This window comes from Macaca mulatta, chromosome 9 (genome assembly GCF_049350105.2).
Source record: "Macaca mulatta isolate MMU2019108-1 chromosome 9, T2T-MMU8v2.0, whole genome shotgun sequence".
NCBI classification, from domain to species: domain Eukaryota; kingdom Metazoa; phylum Chordata; class Mammalia; order Primates; family Cercopithecidae; genus Macaca; species Macaca mulatta.
The window spans coordinates 78,843,972-78,864,042 of record NC_133414.1 but is presented as its reverse complement, the minus strand read 5'-3'; the positions used below and the strand labels follow the sequence as shown (position 1 = coordinate 78,864,042).

The window sequence follows — 20,071 nt, the reverse complement described above, 5'->3', positions numbered from 1 at the left end:
CTTTCCCATGGGAGTGGGGAGTGGGGATGGTTGCCTGCAGCCCATCTCTCTCCTGGAATCAGTGACCCCAAGCACAGGCCTCCCACTGCTAGGAAAGCAGAACTGTCTTTTCCCAGGGAAGACAGGTTTTATTCATTAGACTTTTCATGGTAGGGAATCAGGTACTGCTATGAAGGTGGTGGAGACAGAAACACCCCTGAACCCTTAGGGCTGCTCTTGAGCAAGACAGGGGAAGGTGTTAGGGCTCCTCAGCTCTCTGCCCTCGGCTTCGATGTCTTCTCCTCTGTGTTCTGGCTTGAATGCATCCGGAGGACTTGAGCTTCTCCAATGTACTCTAGTGGGAGGAGAGACAGCAGGCAGGAGAGGACCGGGAAGGCGGGGCCCCCACTTGGGAGCTGCAGGTGGATGTGTGGATGTGTGAGTGCTGAGGGGGAAGGCCTGGGTCATGCCCAGCTTCTGCTCTCAGCTCTGCTGGTGACTGAGGAGGGAATTCAACCTGAGAGGAATGGAGCGAATGGAATCCAACCTCTCTTCTTTCAACATCCAAGTAGCAAATATCAATGAGATGCCTACTCTGTGCCTCTCTGCCAGGCACTCTGGACTCTTGATGGTCTAATCAGGGAGAATAATATACATTGAGGATGTGTTTCCTCTTCTCTCCCCTCCAGCCTGCTGCCACCCCTGCCCCCTACTCTTGTCTAAGGCACTGGGATGACTGCAGCAGCCTCTCCTGGTCTCCCTCACCTATTCTTGTCCCCCATAGTCCATGCTGCACACAGTAGCCAGAGGGGGCAAGCGCACCCTGCTCATAACCCTTATGCACCCATGCACACACCTGGCCTTTACCGCAGGCCAGCTCCTCCCACCTGTCTCATCCCTTCCTTACCACTGTCCCTCACCCAGAAGGCCCCAGCCACCATGGTCTGCTTGCTTTTCCACCAGCACACCAAGAGGTGGGAGCTTTGCTGGTTGGCTCTTCCTAGACTTGGGCAGAGCTGTATCTTTCCTGCCGTTCAGCTCTAGGAGCCCTCTCCCCACCTGCCAGTCCGTCTCACTACTGACCACAGAGCCCTGTTATTCTCCTTACAGTATCTGTTGCCACTCCTCCCCAGTTGTTTTAATTTGTTGTCTGTATTCCTCCTTGCTGGGATGTAAGTTCCGTGACAGCAGGAACTTGTCTGAATTCTTCTTCAATGATCCCCAGAGCTGAGCACATCGTGGGTGCTCAATAAATATTTGTTAATGAATGAATATGAATAAGTGAATGAATAGAGGAAATGAGCAGCTTTCTTGGGCAGGGACTCATCTCCAAGTTGACTGGAATCCCCTGAGAAATCCAGCCAGAGTGGGCCTTGGTGAGCCCCCCGAATGACCCACTACTTGGAATCTTACCTGGTTTTTCGCTTTTTGAAAAAGGTGACATCTTCGTTTTCTTCGGGGATTGACTGTGACCAAATACAAAGAAGGGGCTGGGAAGGTCATGCTGGAAACCTGACCCCACAGGTGGCAGGGGAGACAGGGAGGTGGGGAGGTGGTGCAGGTGCAGTCAGCTGTCTGCTCCAGGGAGAGGCAAGAGTCACCCCTCCTGGAGGACCAGAAAACATCTGTCCATGGCTAGCACCCAGGTGGCCTTCCTGTGTCACCCCAGGCCAGACCCAGACAACTGCGGCCCTGCTGTCTGCAGTTAGTTCCACTGGGAAGCAAGGCCCTCCTGTCCCTGGAACAATAAGGCATGGACTCTGCACCAGCCCTTCCCCTAGCCCTCACTCACTCGCTCCACTGGTTTCCTTGTGGACTTCCCTTTGAGTGGGCAAGACAAGAACCCTGCGTCTCGAATGAATTAAAAGTATGAAAGATGCTCTTTTGTCTTGTATTGGGCTTTACATCTCCCCCTGCCTCTTTATGTGCCTGATGTTATTTTCCCCCCCTACAACTCTGGGAGGGGGCTTCTGAGAGATGGATGAAGCCGACGATCGCAGCCGGGAGGTGGTTTGCCCAAGGTCACAGTGGAGCCTGTCTTCCTCACTATGCCGTTCCTCCTCTGCTCTCTCAGAGTGGAAGGGAACGCCAAGTCCAAGGCCATGCAAGAACCCATGCCTTCAAGAAACCTCAGTCCACCCCTACCCTTGCTTCTTCTCAGCAAGCCCACCCATGCTCCAGACACCCCAAACTTGGCATTCCCCAATTGTATACCTTCTTGACTTCCATGCCTTCGCCCCGGCTGGTCCCACTTCCCAGGATGACCTTTTCCCACGCTTTCATTTACTCAATCAAATCCTACCCCTCCTATCAGTGTTTCCCAAACTCTGTTGGAAACACTCAGGTGACTGTTGAAAATACAGGCCCCCCTGCTTCACCCCAGCCTGCTACGTTAGAATCTTTAGGGGTCTGCATTTTTAACAAGCTCCCAGGGCAACTCTGAGGGCTGCTGGCCTTGGGAGTCAGTCGGGTTTGAGTCTGAATCCCAGCCCTTCTGCTGACCAGTCAGGTTACTTTGGGAAGGCCATTCTATTGTTCCTGAGCCTCAGTTTTCCCATCTGTAAAATGGAGCTAATACTGCCTCAGTGGGTTGTTGGATGGACTAGAAAAACGTGGAACACCCAGCAGTGTCAGGCAAACTTATTGCTGCTCAGTGTGGCCTTGCTGACTCTCAGGCTCCACTCACCTGCTTTGTGAGGCCTCCTCCAGTTTGTAATTAATCTTTCTCTTCCAGCCACCATGGCACTTAGTACTAGTATAAAAGCACTGCCTTGTGTTAGCATTTTGTCTCCACTCATGTCTTCCCATAGACCAAAGAGCTTCTGAAGGACTAGGTGTGGCTAGACCAGCCCTATCTGGTTAAAACTGACACTAGTGGCCCCCTTGGGGTCTCCCCACCCCTTGCAGTTTGGGGGCTGGTCTGGCTGTGTCGGCCTTGAAGCAGCTTGGGCAGCACTGGAAGGTCCCTGGGGGAGGGGCTGAGCCTCTGCCTCCAGGACAGACTGTCAGCCCAGGCCCTGGCCAGTGCCAGGCTCCCTTCTCTAGGTCCCACTGGCCTCACCTGGGAGGACAGAAGGCTGCAGAAGGTCAGGGGCGGGGTGGGGGCCCACCTGCAGGGTGGCTCTTGCTTCTCTTGAGGAGGTTGGTGCACATCTTGGAGCTGGTTTAGGAGCTTTTCTGTAGGGATGGAGACTAGGGGCTGGGGAAGGAGCTGAGCCACTGCTGTCTGCAGGAGTCCCAGAGCAAGGTCTTTTTCTGAAAGCACAACCCGGGGGCAGAGTCCTCAGCCCCCAGCCTGCTTCCGGCCCCTGTGGTGGGGCCAGAAGCAGGGCCTCCATCCAGGGCAGCTTTCTCTAAGCATCCCACCTTCTGCCCTCGGGTCCCCTCGGGAGAGCTCCCTCTTCTCCCCTGGCCCGTGTGTGCAGAGCCCCTAGCCCTTTCACATCCCTGTCCTGCCACATGAGGATGTGTATGCCTTGTCCTCGGCCCTAGCTGGCCCTCCTGCCCACCATATCCCCAGGCCCACGCTGGGAAGTCTACTGGGGACGTGCTTTCCTCCTCCTCCTTCTCCTGCACTCTCCTGTCCAGGAAGTCTTCTCCAGTTAGCTTCCTGGTTCTCATCACTCCTCACCCTTCTACTCAGATGCACCCCCCACCCACTGTCCCAGTGTGTCCATGTGTGTATTCATGTGTTTATGTGTATACACGTGTGTAGCCCTATGTGTGTGCACTTGCACCCGTATGTGTGGGTCTCCCACTGCAATGTGTGAGGGGCTGTGTCTGCTAAGTACAGTCTTTGGATTTTTTCCTCCCCGGTGTCTAGGCCTGGGGTCAGTGTGAAAGAGGAGCTGAGGTAAGGAGCAGGTGTAAGGAAATCCTGCTGAGGAACTGGGGAGGAGGAAGCAGAGATGCTGTCCAGCTGGGACGGGTTAGTTTGGGGCTAACCAACTAGAGAAGGCTCCGTGGAAGGCCCCCTCCAGGGTAGGAGCTGAGTGACATTTGAGTACTGTAGAACCAGAGATCAAGGGCAGGACCTTGGCAGCCTCCACTGAGACAGCACTGCGGGGCTGTGTCCTCACCCTTGGGCGGAGCGTAGAGCAGCCAGAACTGGATCGCGCTTAGCGAGTCTGTTTCCAGGATCTGACACAGGAGCTCCAGGACCTGTGGGCAGGAGGCCAGCACATTCCAGCCAGGAGTACAGGCACGGAGTACAGGCACATGTAGGTTTGGAGGGCACCAAGGGGACCCTTTCCCCAAAGTGGGCTCTCAGAGGTGTCTACTGGGCTGAACTTGCTCCTACAAGGTCCATGCCTTTCCTCCACATTGGCCTTTGCACTTAACAGAGGGCTTTCTCTCATGACTTAACAGAGGGCTTTTCTGTCCAGGTTAAGAATCTTCCTCCTGGACAGGTGGAGAATCCGAGGCCCTGAGAGGGGATGCTAGCAGGAAGCTGGTGGTAGAACGCGGCCTCAGCGGAAGGCTCTGTGGACCCCACATCCCTGAAGCCTGCTTGGCTGGTTATTCCCTAGGGCCCCTCACTGGGAAGCCCAAGGTCAGAGCTGGCCAGTCAGCTCCTCAGAGACACACCAAATCCCACATGCCCAGGGCCTTTGTGTGGGGATTTCAGGAACCCCACGGTATGCCACACCCCAAAAGTCCCAGAGTCTGGGGATGTTGGAAAAGGGGTGAGGGAAGCCCAGAGAGCAGCCTGAGGGGCAGCACAGGCCAGTTCTGCAAACTGCTCAGCACCGGGCTCCCTCCTGCAGAGCTGTGGGCATGCTTGGCTCCTTGCTGCATCCTCAGCCTTTGACATCTTTGCTACCTCTGGGCTCATTTTCCCCTGCGTTCCCCAGTCAGTTAGCATCAGGAAAAGATCCAGCTCTGTCTCGGATGGGCTATGGGGGCTCCCTAGGCCAGACTGCTGCTGGTGGCTGTGGCTATGGCAGGCTGGAGTTGGGGCCCGAGGTGAAAGGTGGAAGCCCTGGAGTCCTAGGAAAGTGAGGCCCCCTCAGCTCTTGGTGGTCAGTCATCCCAGGACCTGGAGGGGCCTGTTGGTCCCCAGCAGGTCGGCCTCATCCTCAGCAGAGCGGAATCTGGGCTGGGCCTCTCTCCAGGCCTCTGCCTGCTTAGGGGCCCACCCTCGCCCCCAGATGCCCACCCGCCGTGCTAACCCACCCTGACCTGCCCCTGCGCCCTTCTCCATTCTCCATATCCAACTTACCTGCCCTGTGCCCCCTCCCCACAGGACCCGAGAACCTAATTCCAGGCGAGGTGAGGATGCCCTATGGTGGAGAAAGCACCTTAGTCCTGGCTATGCTGCTCCGTCTCAGGGGACCTGGCCCATGGACTATCACTTGGCAGGGCCTCAGCCTCCCCATCCGTGGCATGGGGGTGCCAGGCCCTGTCTGCTCTATCCACTTTGCTGCACTGTGGCAAGGTTTCAGAGGGAGTGTGTGCCTGACAGCGCTGGTCACAACGAAGGTGGCAGGATGCTGGCTCTACCTCTGGCCTTTCTTGGAGGACATCCATGCATTTTCACAGGGACCTCTGATGCCTTCACCCACTGGGATGAGGCATGGACTCATCTCAGGCCTTGCTGGGGAAACATGAGCATGGTGGGCTCTGTGCTTACTGAAGTGCAAGCCAGGTCCCTCTCTGAGTGTGGACACTAGGCTGGGCCTAGCCCTGCAGGCTGTGGGGTGTGGCCTGCTGTGGTGGGCAGGACCTCCTTCTTCAACCCACCATTGCAGCTCCCTTCACTAACTCAGCAAATGCCACAGCAGGAAGGGACCCTCGATAGCAATGCGTTCGTGCTTCCAGTGGCTAGATCACAGAACTAGGGCCCAGGGAGGGGCAAGGACTCACATGGAAACCCAGAGGCAGCAGAGGGTCATAGCCCTGGCTGCTGGCTCCCCAGGGCTGGAGTTTTCTGGTCTTAACAGTCCTAGGCATCAGTAACCCTGGGAGGGGCCTTGCCCTAAAGCGGTTTGTAGGACTCCTAATGTGGAGAGCCAGGAGCCTGGGAGCAGAACTGGGTCCTCACCAGCAGCTCCTGATCCTGAAGGGGGAAGGCCTGGACTCCTTCATCTCTGCTGGAAGACTGACTCTGCTGGCCCTGGTGGGATCTGCGGCGGCCAACAGCCCGAGTGGAAGCGGGGATGAGCCTCCCAGTCTCCGCTGAGTACTTTGCGCCCTGCTCCCGCAGAGGCTCCTCCTCCTCCTCCTTCTGCTGAGACAAAAGTGGCCAGAGACTCCAGGCAGTCAGCAAGAGGGGAGGAAGAGGGCCGAGGGAAAGAGAGGAGCAGGGTGCCGGGTCACAATCCCAGGGCACTTTGCCCTCCACATCCCAGCATCACAGCATTGCCAGGGTCCTAGGGTATCATCCAGCTCTGCCACTCACTCCCTGCCACCTGCCTTACACCCCCTCCTTGGGCATCCCCAGCCCACTCTCTGGCAGTCGGCCCTTCCACTATCAGCTATCATGCTCAAACTAGCAAAAGCTCTTCCTCCTGAACTCAGTAAAAATGAGAACAGGTGGTTCTCATTCTTCCTCCCAGGCAGATCCTCCCTGCGGCTCCTCCCCATAGCCATCAGAGATTTGAAAACAGCATCCTGCACCAAGGGCCCACCGCCTACCTTAATTCCCAGCTCAGCTGCCCCCAGGTCTGTCCCAGAGAGGCCTGGGGCCTGGGGCCTCCTGCTCTTGCAATTCCAGTTAAGACTGATAGTATCCTTCCCCCCATTTTAAAGATAGGAAAACAGAGACTCAGACAGCTTAGCTGAGTTGTCCTGAGTGCTGCAGTGAGTAGCTGTGAGCAGGAATGAGAAGCCGGGCCTCTGCCTGCCCACTCTGGTTGCCCAAGACAAGGGGCAGGACCAGACTGTCCTAAGAGCAATTCCAGTCACCTTCGAGCTGCCTCTCAGGTGAGTTTACTGTTTTATCATCAAATGGCACCCATGGGGTCACCTCTATCATGTTTGAAAACCTTCTGAGATTCTCTGCTCCTTATGTGATTAGATATGAAAAAGTTTGGAGATTAAGAACAAGCTGCTCCTCCCTACATTCAAAGTCTGCACCCCGCCCCTGCCACCTTTCCCATTGCTGCCCACTTACAGCCTGGTTTCTGACGGTGCCCTGCATTTGCCAGCTTTTGAGCTGCTGTGCTAGGTGCCTCTGCTCGGAACTCCTCAGTCCCCTTGTGAACATCTCACTTAGATATCGCAGGCCCCCAAGTGCTGCCTGTCCTAAAACCCCTGCTTGGATTTCTCCACCTAGGTGTGCTCTCTCCCTCACTGTGACCTTTCCCCTGATGTTTGTAAGAATCAGTGCCCCCTACCCCACCTCTGGTAGGCTGAACTGACTTGGGAGGGATCTCGTTACTCAGAGAAGGATCCGTTTCACCTCTTCCCAGACTAGCTCCTGTGTTCCACACCCACCTCTTTCTTCTTCAGCTCATCCTCCTTGGTGAAGAAGGCCACCCGGGAAGCCAGGTCCTTTAACTCCTTCTTCCAGGCTTCTGGGAGGAGGGGACAAGGTCCTGCCAACGGAAGTCAGAGGCCCTCCTCCCCTCCCTGTGCCACCAGGCCTTGGTAGAGGAGTCTGCTCTCCTTCCTGGCCTCCCTGCCTGGATCTTAAAGGGAAAGGGGCAGGCGGTGCCCTGGAGGGAGAAGGCTCTGGATTCACACCATGGGTGGTGTGTAAGACCATGGGTGGTGGTTGTGGCAGTGGGTGGGGTGTGGGGATGGGACGTTGCTTTCCTTCTAGCAAGGGCTGATGTGGATGTCCTAGCCTGTGCATTTCTAGAGGATGCTGGAGAACATTTGGTTACCTGTGCCAAGATGCACATGGTTTCATCTAGTTTGGTCTCTTTTAGGTCCCTGAGGCCAAGACTGAAGCTGAGGAGATAGGAACGGGCCTGTTACTAAGAAATCGAACTAATCCCTGGAGAGGGTGGCAAAGAGAGCTGCAGCCAGCCTTCCAAGTCTGTCTGCCCTACACCGGCAGCCCCAGTCCCTTCTCCAGGATCTCTCCCCTGTCCCCACCAAACTGGCTTCCAGTACCTCAGTCAAGGAAAGGATAACGCTGGGCAGAGCGGAGACCTCTGGAACGCCAAGCCAGCACTGTGGCTGATCGTTCTGGTTGGCGAATGCCTGAGCACACCAGTTACTAAATATTTTCTATAGCATTCTGGCCTACAGCTGCCAGTCACACGACTGCAGGCTCAACATCTGCTTGCCCTCTGCGTGTTATTACTCCTCAAGCACCTCAAATCCAAGCAGGGGTGCATTTCTGCTGGTTAGGACTTGCTGGGTGGGGAGTAATGCAGAGATTAGGCTATCCAAGGAAAGGGGAGAAAAAGTGGGTTCCCTCAACAGACCTCACTGACCTAAGAGCGATGGCCCTTTCCTTCTGGGCACCCACCCAAGGGAGGCAGCCTTGGGGAGAGGCATGAGCCCCAGGGTAGAGGGAGGTATGGTCCAAGTACCCACCAGAAGAAAGCTGGGGGTTCCGATTAGACTGTGGGTCTCCAATGGGGGCAGAGACGGTTGGCATCCCCATTTGACAGCCGGAAAAGACAGTTGACTCAGGCAAGGGGGCTGGAGAGTCCCTGACGACACAAACAGGCTTCCCGGTGAGATCTGCAAAGGGTTAGAGGCTGTGGGAAGGGAGGCTTAGGTGGATCTTAAGAGTTCCAGGAGGCTGGGAAGAGGCTGAAGGGCAGGGTGATTCCAGCTCCACCCCTTCCAGTAACCACAGGCTGATAGATTATCAGAGCTGGGAGGGCCTTGCAACCACCTAGACCAGAGACCACCTCACCCACAGGGGGAACTTAGAATGGACAGGGGAAGGGCCTGTTCAGGGCCACACTGTGAGTTGGGCAGAGGTGAGACAAGAACTTAGGCTTCCTGGGCCCCCAGTCCCGAGGATCTTCTGATTTCCTATGACAGGGCAACAAACTGCTGATGTGAGTACACAGGGGTAGGTAGGCAGCTTAAAGATGAGAATGCTGGGGCAAGGGCATTAAGTCACAGTTCGTGATGGGCGAGGCCCGGGCTCACATCACAGGGAAAGAGATTGAGCCACACCCTCTACAGAAAACTGCTATCAGTCAGCCTGTGCAAGGCTGCATGCAGGGCAGCCTGGAGGTAGTGGAGGCCATTTACACATGAGGACCCTTCTGGCTAACCCTGGGTGATTATTATATCAGTATTGATAGTGAGGCTTGAAGACCGGCCTGGTGAGGACCTAGCAGGGCTGCTCGCCCCTCCCTGAAACACTTCCCCTTTGGTGCCAGGACCCCTCGCTCTTGTTCCGGCTCACTACCTCTCCTCATCTCCCCTGCTGACTTCTCATCTTCTCAACCTCTTAATCTTGGGGTCCCCAGGGACCTATCCCCAGGTTTTTCTCTCCTGTACCTACAGGGACTCCTTGGTGATCCTACCCAGGCCCGCCACTTAAAACACCCCCTCTCGAATGACTCTCACGTCTGTGTCTCTGCCATGAACTCCAGATCCGACTGCACCCCTGCACCTCCACCTAGAGGTCTAGAAAGCATCTCACGTCACCCATCTCCCACATCCAAGACCAAACCCCTGACTCCCCGCCAGCCTGCACTGGCCTTTCTGCAGATTTCCCTGTCTCAGTCAATGTACTCCAGTTTCCCAGGTGTTCAGGCCAAAAATCTGTCAGTCTTGCCTCTTCTCTTCCTCTCACTCCACTTTTAATCAATCACCGAGTCCTACTGACTTTACCTTCCACGTATCTCCAGGATAGAGCCATGGAGTCTTCCACTTCTAGCCCCTGGTCCAAGCCACAGTTAAGACAGAGGCCAGGATGACCTTGCTATAACATCTCACTTCCGTGCTCTCAGCCTTCCAAGGGCTCCAGTTGATTCAGGAAGGTGGCTTAATGGTGACAATAGTGGCCCAAATGCCTAGCTGACTTGGGCCCACTGTCTCCCTGATGCCTTCTCCATTCTTCTCTCCTACTTTACTCCAGCCACACCAGCTCCTGCTTCCTTGCTGCTGCTCCAACAGAGTGGGAGCACTCTTGCCTTCCGGCCTTTGTTTTTGCTGATATACCTGCCTGAGACATCCTTCCCCCTGCTGTGTGCACAGTTCCTATGTAGTTCTTCGCTCAAATGTCTTGTTAATGGCCATGTCTTCTGTGACCACCTTTTAAAAACAGCAATCTTCCCACTGCAGCCTGGACACTTGACACCTTCCCCATCTCCCATCCCTCCCCACTGGAGGTCAGTCCAGGAGGGCGGCCACCATGTCTGTCTTGTTCACTGTTGTATCCCCAAGACCTAGAAAAGTGCCTAGCCCGTAGTTCACACTCAAGAAATATTTGATGGCTGGCTGGGTGGCTGAGTGGCTGACATGGCCTAAGTTAGAGGACTTAGAGAACAGAGCACTGCTCCAGGACAGAACTTATCCCTTTCTCTGATTTGTAAAATGGGAGAACCCAGCAGTCAGGGGAATCCTGTAGGGAACCTGTCACCCACCCTTGGAGGGCTTCTCTCCTGCCCACCAAGTGCAGTCCTGGCTGGGTTCTTGGCAGCCCTGGGATCCTGGCCCCCCTCTTCTCTGGGCCCCAGCCTGGAAGCGGGCTCTGCCATCAATTCTTCCTTCCCAGTTCTCAAGACCATTTTGTGATACTCCCTCTGTTTCCACCCCAACCAGCCGGGCCTTACCTTGGATGTGGGTCACATGCTGAGGGTGTGGGTGGTGCCGGGAGAAGAAGGAGTGGTGACTGAGGCGTCCAAAGCAGTAGGTGCCAGGAGTTTGGGGCTTGGGGGTCCTCAATGCCTGGCGGATCTGCTCGAAATCCACAATCCCTGGGATCACCAGTTCTTTCTGTGGCCGACTGTCCCCGGGGCTCCTGGGCTTGCGTCCTGACTTCTTCTCGGGTTTCAGCTTAGCCTTTGGACTGAAGGAAGAGGTTTCGGGAGAGGCTAATGGAGCCTCCTCTGGCAGTGGGCCCACCTGGGCTCAGAGCTCAGTGCTTATGACAGAGCCCCTTCCTGAGGAGCTCTGAAATCTGGTTTCCTGGGTTTCACCACCACCCCCATAGCACCAAAAGCTAGGCCTCCCCTAGAGTCCTTTCCTAACTGCTACAATCCTGTCCTGGTTAGTCTTCCTTATCAGGGAGCTAGCATCCATTTGAGGGAACTCAGACTCTTCCAGCACCCCAGTTTTTTCCCAGAGACCATATCTGAAACCAGAAAGAGAAGCTGCAGACCCACCTATTCATCAAAATACCCAGGATGGAGCAAAGTCACCTTATATACATCCCTGGGGATGGGGCTGGTCCCAGCAAAGGCCTCCCCCAAGCCAGGCTGTGGACAGCCCAGAGGCCAGCTATAGGCTGCCATCCTCCCGCACACACTCAGGAGCGGCCTTGGCTCAGACTCAGCGTCCAGAAGCCAGAGCTGAAGCTTAGGCCAGACCAGACCAGCAAGTTCTGTTCCCATGGGGGTCCCTCCTAGGAAAGGAAGAGATGATGCAGCAGCTACTGGGGCCGCGACGCTGAGGGAAGCTTCAAGCTCTGTTTTGCTTTGCTGGAGACAAGCCAGCTCGGGTCCTCTGTCCTCTACCCCACACCCCTCCCCTTCCTGAGGATGCTGTGCATCTGCCCTTGGAGGAAGGTCAACATCAGCAAAGGTGGCCCACTCCCCACTGGAGGCCTGCTGGGACCACCTGCCTGATCGCTGTCTGCATGCCCTTCTCACGGTGGCCCTGGCTGAAGGGAGTCCTTTTGGAGTACAGATGGACTCTGGATGTGCTAAGCAAGGTGTGCTGCCCCTGGACCCTCTGAGGACTCCACTGACCTGGCCCCTGAGTTTCCTGTTCCATTCTCCATTTGCCTCTAAGGGATCTGGGGCTTAAAGAAATAAAGCAAACCTTCTCTGAAAGTTGCAGTTAGCTGTCCTCTTCTACCCCCAAGTGACGGAGGAAATCACCTGCTAAGAACCCCTGGAACTCCTCTGCTCAGTGCTTCTGGCCCCTGCCCAGGAGGGGCAAAGCCCATTACCTGGGCTAACTTGGGCCTGAGGATCCACTGGGGGGTCTGGCTGACTGGCCGCAGAAGTTCAGTAAGAACCACCTCTCTTGAACTCCTAATCTGTTGAGATCCCCCAAGGCCACCTTTGTCTTCCACCCTGCCCTACCCCAAGCCCTCCTCAGTCAGCAGGGTGGGCATTTGGAGCCTCACCTCATCAGTGGATATTCAGCCAATTGAACATCTGTAGCCATTATATGCTTTCTAACAGACTAAAGGCCAGTGCACTTAATACTAGTGTTGAAGATGCAGAACAGGAACTCTCACGAACTGGTGGTGGAAGTGTAAACAGGAACAGGCACTTTGGGGAGAGAAATGGTAACATCTTATAAAATTGAGCATTTGCATGCTGTATCACTCAGCAATTTCTTTCCCAGACATAAGAGAAATTCTCACAGATGTACAACAGGGGCTACTTGTAAGAATATTCATACACACACCGTTTAAAATAGCAAAATCCTAGTGGCAACCCAAATGTCTGATGGCAGAAGAATGGATAAGTAAGCTCTGGTGCATTCAGACAGTGGGATACTTTATTGCTATGAAAATAAATGAGCTGGCCGGGCGCGGTGGCTCAAGCCTGTAATCCCAGCACTTTGGGAGGCTGAGACGGGCGGATCACAAGGTCAGGAGATCGAGACCATCCTGGCTAACACGGTGAAACCCCGTCTCTACTAAAAAATACAAAAAAAAAAAAAAAAACAACTATCCGGGCGAGGTGGCGGGCACCTGTAGTCCCAGCTACTCGGGAGGCTGAGGCAGGAGAATGGCGTAAACCTGGGAGGCGGAGCTTGCAGTGAGCTGAGATCCAGCCACTGCACTCCAGCCTGGGCGACAGCGCGAGACTCCGTCTCAAAAAAAAAAAAAAAAAGAAAAGAAATGAGCCATAAATGAGCCACAGCTACATGTAACAACATGAATGAATCTTATGATCAGTATGAGAAACCTTACAGTTCTTGGTTTTGGGATGTTATATTTATGCAATCTTATTAACTCAATTTGTTTTTTATTAATTACTATTAATAGGCTACAGTATAACAAGATATATGCATTTGAAAGAACACAATTGTTGTCATCCACTATATATAATGTGTGGATAATATAAAGTAACTGCTAAACTGTATAAATGATGTGTTTAAAAACATATTATTTCTCTTTCATAAGTGGTTTAGTTTATGTGTGTTCTGGAGGACCACAAGTTCCAGAGGACCACATAGCCTGAGATCCTTTCTAAAAATAAAAGTTTAAAAGCAAAGCAAAATGATCATGAACATGCGATAAAACAGCAACAACAGTATCAAACAAGGAAATGCTAAGCACGAAATTCACACAGTGGCTATTTCCAAGGGAAGGCGGGGAGGGGAGGTGTGCAGGAGAAGCGCATGTAAGGAGATGTGTTAGTGGTCATGTTCTTGTTCTTGGTTTGGGTGGTGTATTTGCTTGTGTTTATTATATTATTAAATAAACTAATTAAATGACATAGATGAAAGATGATAGGTGTCAAAACCAAGAATTGTGATTAAATCTATGGACCTGAATATATATATCTAGCCAAAGTGCTAGGGATGAGGTTGGGACAGGACATTAGTGCATTCTGAGAATTAACCCTCAGAGTCACAGAATCTGCAAGGGACCCCGGAGATCTCCCAATGCCAGCCTTCGTCAGGTAGTGGGATGGGTTGGTGTTGTCTGAGATGGGGGAAGCAGGGGAGACTTGCTGAGGTCACACAGAAGGAACCAGAGCCCGGGCAGTCTGACTCACAGTTTGCTGATCTTTTCTCTCCTTAAAAGGAAGCTCCAGACATCCTTGATGTCAGGGACTGGGCTCTAGAGTACTTAGATGCTACAATCTTGAGAACAGGGTATCTGGAAGCCCCAAATCCTCCTGCCTATGGGAAAAAGTACTCTTTAGAACAGAGACTTGCAAATGTGTTTGGCTGTGATGACAGTAAGAAATTCTTTATGTCATGACCCAATTCACACACGGGTTTGTATGTGTGTGTGAAACTAAAACAGTAATATCCTGAAGCAATATTTATCAGTACTACATATGATGCACACTGATATTTTCACCCTATTTTTGGTTTCATTTCTTAAATGTTAGATATGATCCATTAAATTGATCTAATAAGCCATCGGGGGTCATAATCCACAGCAGCTGTAGAGAGGCCGACAGGGACTCTAGTAGGCCAAGCCTGCCTTGTCCAGAGCTTTCTGTCCCTGCTGTCTGTCCCTGGGGCTCCAGCCGGCCAGGCAGAGGGATCTGAGGGCTCCCACCAAACCAGCCACAGAACTTCCCTTTCTACCTCTGCCCTTCTGGGCTCTCCAGTGTCCATCTCCTCTCCCAAGAGGTCCCTGGACTCACCAAGGCAGTGCCCGCTACAGCATGTGTGCGAGAAGCCCTGCTGTCCCAGCAGGAAGGAGCAAGAGGACAAATTGAGGGGAAGGCTGTGGGTTCTGTGTGCAAGTCTGCCTGCTTTGTGACAGTGAGCTCAGTGGTTGCTAGGTTACCCCTTTCCCACAACTCCAGAACCTCTGCCCAGCACCCCTCTACCACACCCCCCACCAGTCTCCCCCTCCTGGAAGGGTAGACAAGGGCTGAGGACCTTCTGCCCCTCCTGACTTCCTCGCTGCTTCCCATCCAACACTTTCAATGGGGGCCAAGGGAGAGAAGGAGAGTCTGGGGCTGGTTTTAGCCAGCGAGCAGCGGATGGAGGCGGAACACTGGCAGAGGACGTTGGTGGGCTGCGTCCCAGCTCTGTCAGCCCACCTGGCCTGCTCCCACCACACAGGGGTCAGCTTCCGCGCATCTTGGTTCTGGGGACTCATTCTCTGGGGGGTGGCTCTTAGAAGGAGAAAAGGTGACAAACCATGTTACCCAGAGGGACCCCAGTCCCTCTCTCTTCATGATAGCTGGGTGGGAAGATTCTGGGCTTTCATTTGGACAGGTGCTCTAATCAGATTTCAACATCCCATAAACCTGTTACCTTGGGTAAATCACCTGGAATGCCACAGATGTAAAATAGTGGGAAGAATCCTTGCTTCGAGTCCCTATTCTGCTACTTCCTTGTTGTGTGGCCTCAGACAATGCACCCGCCTTCTCTGAGCCTTAGTTCCCATGTCTCTAAAATGGAGATGATGATATTGACTTATTCTCACAGGATGTTTGAGAACATTAAGTGAGTTGATAAATATTAAAGTGTTTCAAACAGTATCTGCCCCAAGTATAATTTCTTACTATTATTGCCTTCTCTGGGTCTATAAAGTAGGATATACTCGCCTACTTCTGTGGTTGTTCTGAAGACAAGCTAATGGAGGTGAAGCCCTTAGTCATATGTCTGGCACACAAGAGATGCTCAAAAAGGATAAGAATCATCATTATTGCTGGTAACTTGATGGTGGTAGTGGGATGAGTCCTTCATCTGAGAACTATCTTGGATAGTTCACTTTATTTCTGTGAGGCTCAACTTGGACACCTGTCAAATGGGGGTAAGGATAGTTCTTGGCCGACAGGGCTGTAACTCGGTCAGATGCTGGGAAGGGTGTAGACAGGCTCTGTAAACTATGGGAAGGCTTGCAGACAGTGCCGGGTGCTGTCCCTCAGAATGATGGGGTGGGCTTTTCCCAGGGCCTTTGCTGTCAGCACCCCTGGCTTCATACTGGTGCTCTGAGGCTTCCAGACTCTGTGTCTTTTCTCTGGGGAGCAAGAAAAGGAAGGTGGGTAGCTAGAGGCAAACCCAAGTCCTTCAAAAGTTTTGCCCTTCTGGCTAAGGGGTGGGGATCCATACCACTGTGGTGGCCCCATGAGGGCTGGCCTCTGGGTCTTGGCCTACTCCAAATGCCCACTCATCCTTCTGCAGGTCAGGATGTTCCCTGGCTTTTTCTGGGCCTGTCTCTGCAGGAACGAGGTGAGTCTTTTGAAATCATACTGAAAACCCCCTGTTCCTTACTTCTGGGCATGCTGGCAGCTGTGAAGATAGATGATATAGCGTTTGCGAGAAGAGAGGCTTTCTTCCCCGTGACAGGCTACTTCTCCCTCCTGCTTTCAGCACTCTTGGGGCATTTCCCACCACGTGAGCTGACTCATCTGAGATGAAAACCCACTCTCATCCTCCCCACTGGTGCCTTATAATGCTTCAACTATGTTATTTACAATCTAGCATGGGAGTCTGCATAGGGACTGCAGCTGGGGGGGATGAAGGTGTTCCTCAGGAAGTGTCTTCAACACTGGTTTGTAAAAGAAGAGCTGAGGAAACTCTTCTGACTTCTTTGTAGAGTGTCAAAAACTGGAGAGAGATCTGTCAGCCTGGGAGTGATTTGAGGTACAGTCCTTGGCCTGGATGACTCAGTTATAGCAGAAGCAATATAAACTTCATGGAACACTCCCTACGTGCCAGGCACTGTGCCAACCTCTTAGATATATTAACTCCTGTAATCCTATAGATGGGGAAATTAATGATCAGAGAAATCTTTAGTTGTTTGTGTTGCAAATATATTCTCTCCTTTGTGTCTTGCTTGTCTGTGTCTACATGCAGTCTTTTGATAAAAATAATTCCTAATTTTAACATAACCCAATTTATCAATTTTGTCCTTAATGGTTAGTGGGTTTTGTGTCTTAAGAGATCTTTGCCTACCCAAGGTTATGAAGATAATTCTCCTTTATCATTTTCTGAAGATTTACTGTTTTGCTGTTCACATTTAGATCTACAATCAATATGGAATTGATTTTTGTGTTTGGTGTAAGATAGGGGTCAAAATTTATATAAATTTTTTCCATATAAATATCCATTCAACCCAGTACCATTACTTAAAACATTGTCCTTATCTCTGCAGTACCATCTTTATCAAAATTCAAGTATCCATATATGTGTGGGCCTGTCTCTGGACTTTCCATCTACCATTGTGCCAACATTATATTCTCTTAATTACTGTAGCTTTAAATACATCTTGATGTCTATATAAGTGGTATAAGACTTCCAGCTTCGTTTTTTAAGATTGTCTTGGATATTCTAGTTCCTTTGTCTTTCCATGCAAATTTTAGAATAATCTTATTGACATCTACAACTTTTTGTTTAGATTTTTATAGGAATCAGGTTAAACTTCTGTATCTATTTGGGGAGAACGGATGTCTTTACCATGTTGAGTCTTCCAGTCCATGAACATGGTATGTCTTTCCATTTATTTAAATCTTCTTTGATTAATTTAATCAGCATTTCATAGTTTTCAGCATAAAAGCCCTGGACACGTTTTGTTAGATTTTCACCTATTTCAGTTTTTTTTTTTTAAAGGAACTGTAAATAGTATGACATTTTAAATTTTGGTGTCCATTCTATATACTAGTAGCATATACTATATACATATACTATATACTAGTATATAGAAACACTATTAATTTTTGTATGTTAGTTTGTATCCTTCAACCTTGCTGAACTCTCTTATTAGTTTCTGGAGATGTGTTATAGATTCCCTGGAATTTTCTGCATAGATAATAATATCATATCATCTGCAAATAGGGACAGTTTTCTTTCTTTCTTTCCCATATATATGCCTTTTCTTCTCTTCTCTTGTTTTACTACACTGCCTAGAACTTCCAATACTAAGTTGAATAACAGTGGTGAGAATACACATCCTTGCCTTGTTCCTAATCTTAGGAAATAAGCACAGAGTCTTTAACCATTAAATATAATGTCAGCTGTAGGTTTTTTATATACACTCTTCATCAGGTTAAAAAAGTCCCTCTCTATTCTTATTTTTCTGAGCATTTTTGTCATAAATGGGTGTTGAATTTTATCAAATGCTTTTTTTCTGCATCAACTAATATGATCATGTGATTTTTCTTCTTTTGCTTGTCAGTACATTTATTTTTCAAATATTGAACTAGCCTTGTATCCCTGGAATAAGCCCCACTTGCTCATGGTGTATAATTCTTTTTATATATTGCTGGATTCTACTTGAAAATATTTTGTTAAGGATTATTGCACCTATATTTATGATGAATATTTATCTGTAGTTTCCTTTTTGTACTGTCTTTCTCTGGTTTGTGTATCATCAGGGTAACACTAATTTCATAAAATGAATTGGGAAGTGTTACCGCTTTTTCCATTTTCTGGAAGAGATCGTGTAAAATTGATGTTAATTCTTCTTTAAATATTTGCTGGATTTCTCCAGTGAAACTACCTGGGCTTGGAGATTTATTTTTTGGATGTTTTAAAATTGAAAATTTAATTTTCTTAACAGTTATGGGACTATTCAAGAGATCTATTTCAAAATGGGTGATTATAATAGTTTGTTTTTCAAGGAGTTGGCCAATTTCTCTTATGTTGTAAAATTTATTTGTGTAGAGTTGTTTTGTAATATTCTCATATTATCCTTTTGATATCTGTAGAATATGTAGTGACACCTTTATTTCATTACTGATACTATTAATTTGTGATTTCTTTCTCTCTCTCTTTTTGCCAGTGTTGTTAGATAGAAGTTTGCCAATTTTATTGATGTTTTCAAAGAACCAGTTCTTTGTTTTATTGATATTTTTCCTATTTTTTTCTGTTTTCAATTTCATGAATTTCTGCTCTTATCTTCATTATTTCATTGTGCTGCTTGTTTTGAATTTATTTTGCACTGTTTTTTACAGGTTTGTGAGGGGGATGCTTAGATTCTTGGTTGGACACTTTTCTCTCTCTTTTTTTTAGCGGGGGGATGGAGTCTTCCTCTGTCACCCAGGCTGGAGTGCAGTGGTGCAATCTCGGCTCACTGCAACCTCTGCTTCCCAGGTTCAAACAATTCTCTGCTTCAGCCTCCCGAGTAGCTGGGATTACAGGTGCCTGCCACCATGTCCAGCTATTTTTTTTTTGTACTTTTAGTAAAGACGGGGTTTAACCATCTTGGCCAGGCTGATCTTGAACTCCTGACCTCGTGATCCACCCGCCTTGGCCTCCCAAAGTGCTGGGATTACAAACATAAGCCATCGCGCCCGGCCTCCTCTTTTCTAATATATGCATTTAGTGCTATAAATGTTCCTCCCAGCATACTTTAGCAGTCACCCACAAATCTGATGTGCTATGTCTTCATTTTCATTCAATTATTATGTATTTTAAAAATTTCCCTTGAAACTTCGTCTTTGACCAACATGAATTTTTTTAAGCAGCGTGTTATTAATTTCCAAATGTTTGCAGATTTCCCTGTTATCTTTTTCATTTATTTATTTTTTAAAATGTGACAGGGTCTCACTCTGTCACCCAGGCTGTAGTTAAGTGGTGGAATTACAGCTAACTGCAGCCTTGACCTCCCAGGCTCAAGTGATCCTCCCACCTCAGCTTCCCAAGTAGCTGGGACTACAGGTGTACATCACCATGCTTGGCTAATTTTTGTATTTTTTGTAGAGATGGGGTCTTGCCCTGTTGCCCAGGCTGGTCTTGAATTCCTGAGCTCAAGTGATCCACCCACCTTGGCCTCCCGAAGTGCTGGGATTATAGACATGAACCACCATGCCCACCCTCCTGTTATCTTTGCGCTATTGTTTTCAACATTGATTCAATTATGCTTGGGGAAGGTACTCTATATTATTTTAATTATTTAAAAGTGTTGAGGTTTGTTTTGTAGCTCAGGATGTGGTCTATGTCGGTGTACATTCTATGGGTACTATAAAAGAATGTGTATTCTGCTGTTATTGGGTGAAGGGTTCTATAAATGTTAAAGTCTATTGGTTAAAATTGTTGTTGAGTTCTTGTATATTCTTGCTAATTTTTTGTCTAGTTCTATAAATTGTTGAGAGAGGGTTATTGAAGCTTCCAACTATAATTGTGAATTTGTCTATTTCTCTTTTCAGTTCTGTCAGTTTCTTCACACATTTTATGACTCTGCTCTTCGGTGCACATACATTTAGGATTGCTAGATCTTCTTGAGAGACTGGTGCTTTTATTATTATATAATATCCTCTGTGTCTCTGTCATTTTCTTTGCTCTGAAGTCCACTTTATCTGATACTAATTTAGCCACTCCCTTCCTTTAATTAATGATTGCATGATTTATC

The 20,071-nt window shown here is 50.0% G+C and overlaps 1 protein-coding gene across 1 annotated transcript; it reads right to left on the bottom strand.

Moving 5' to 3' along the window:
* Positions 1–110: 110 nt before the first annotated feature.
* On the bottom strand, positions 111–12,184 carry TBATA (thymus, brain and testes associated). Its single transcript, XM_077947978.1, has 9 exons — positions 12,153–12,184; positions 10,677–10,912; positions 8,470–8,619; positions 7,417–7,496; positions 6,023–6,205; positions 4,059–4,140; positions 3,090–3,234; positions 1,393–1,445; positions 111–334 (listed from the first exon to the last, which is right to left on the bottom strand). The coding sequence occupies exons 1-9, from the start codon at positions 12,182–12,184 to the stop codon at positions 249–251; spliced, it is 1,047 nt and encodes a 348-aa protein (XP_077804104.1). The 3' UTR covers positions 111–248.
* Positions 12,185–20,071: the final 7,887 nt, after the last annotated feature.

Bases quoted from the DNA above. Each gene is read 5' to 3' on its own strand.
- TBATA (XM_077947978.1), bottom strand. From the start codon at position 12,184: ATGCCCACCCTGCTGACTGAGGAGGGCTTGGG. The intron at 8,620-10,676 runs GTAAGGCCCGGC...AACCCTTTGCAG, and splicing joins GCATGTGACCCACATCCAAG to ATCTCACCGGGAAGCCTGTT. The intron at 335-1,392 runs GTAAGATTCCAA...TCCTCCCACTAG, and splicing joins TTCAAAAAGCGAAAAACCAG to AGTACATTGGAGAAGCTCAA.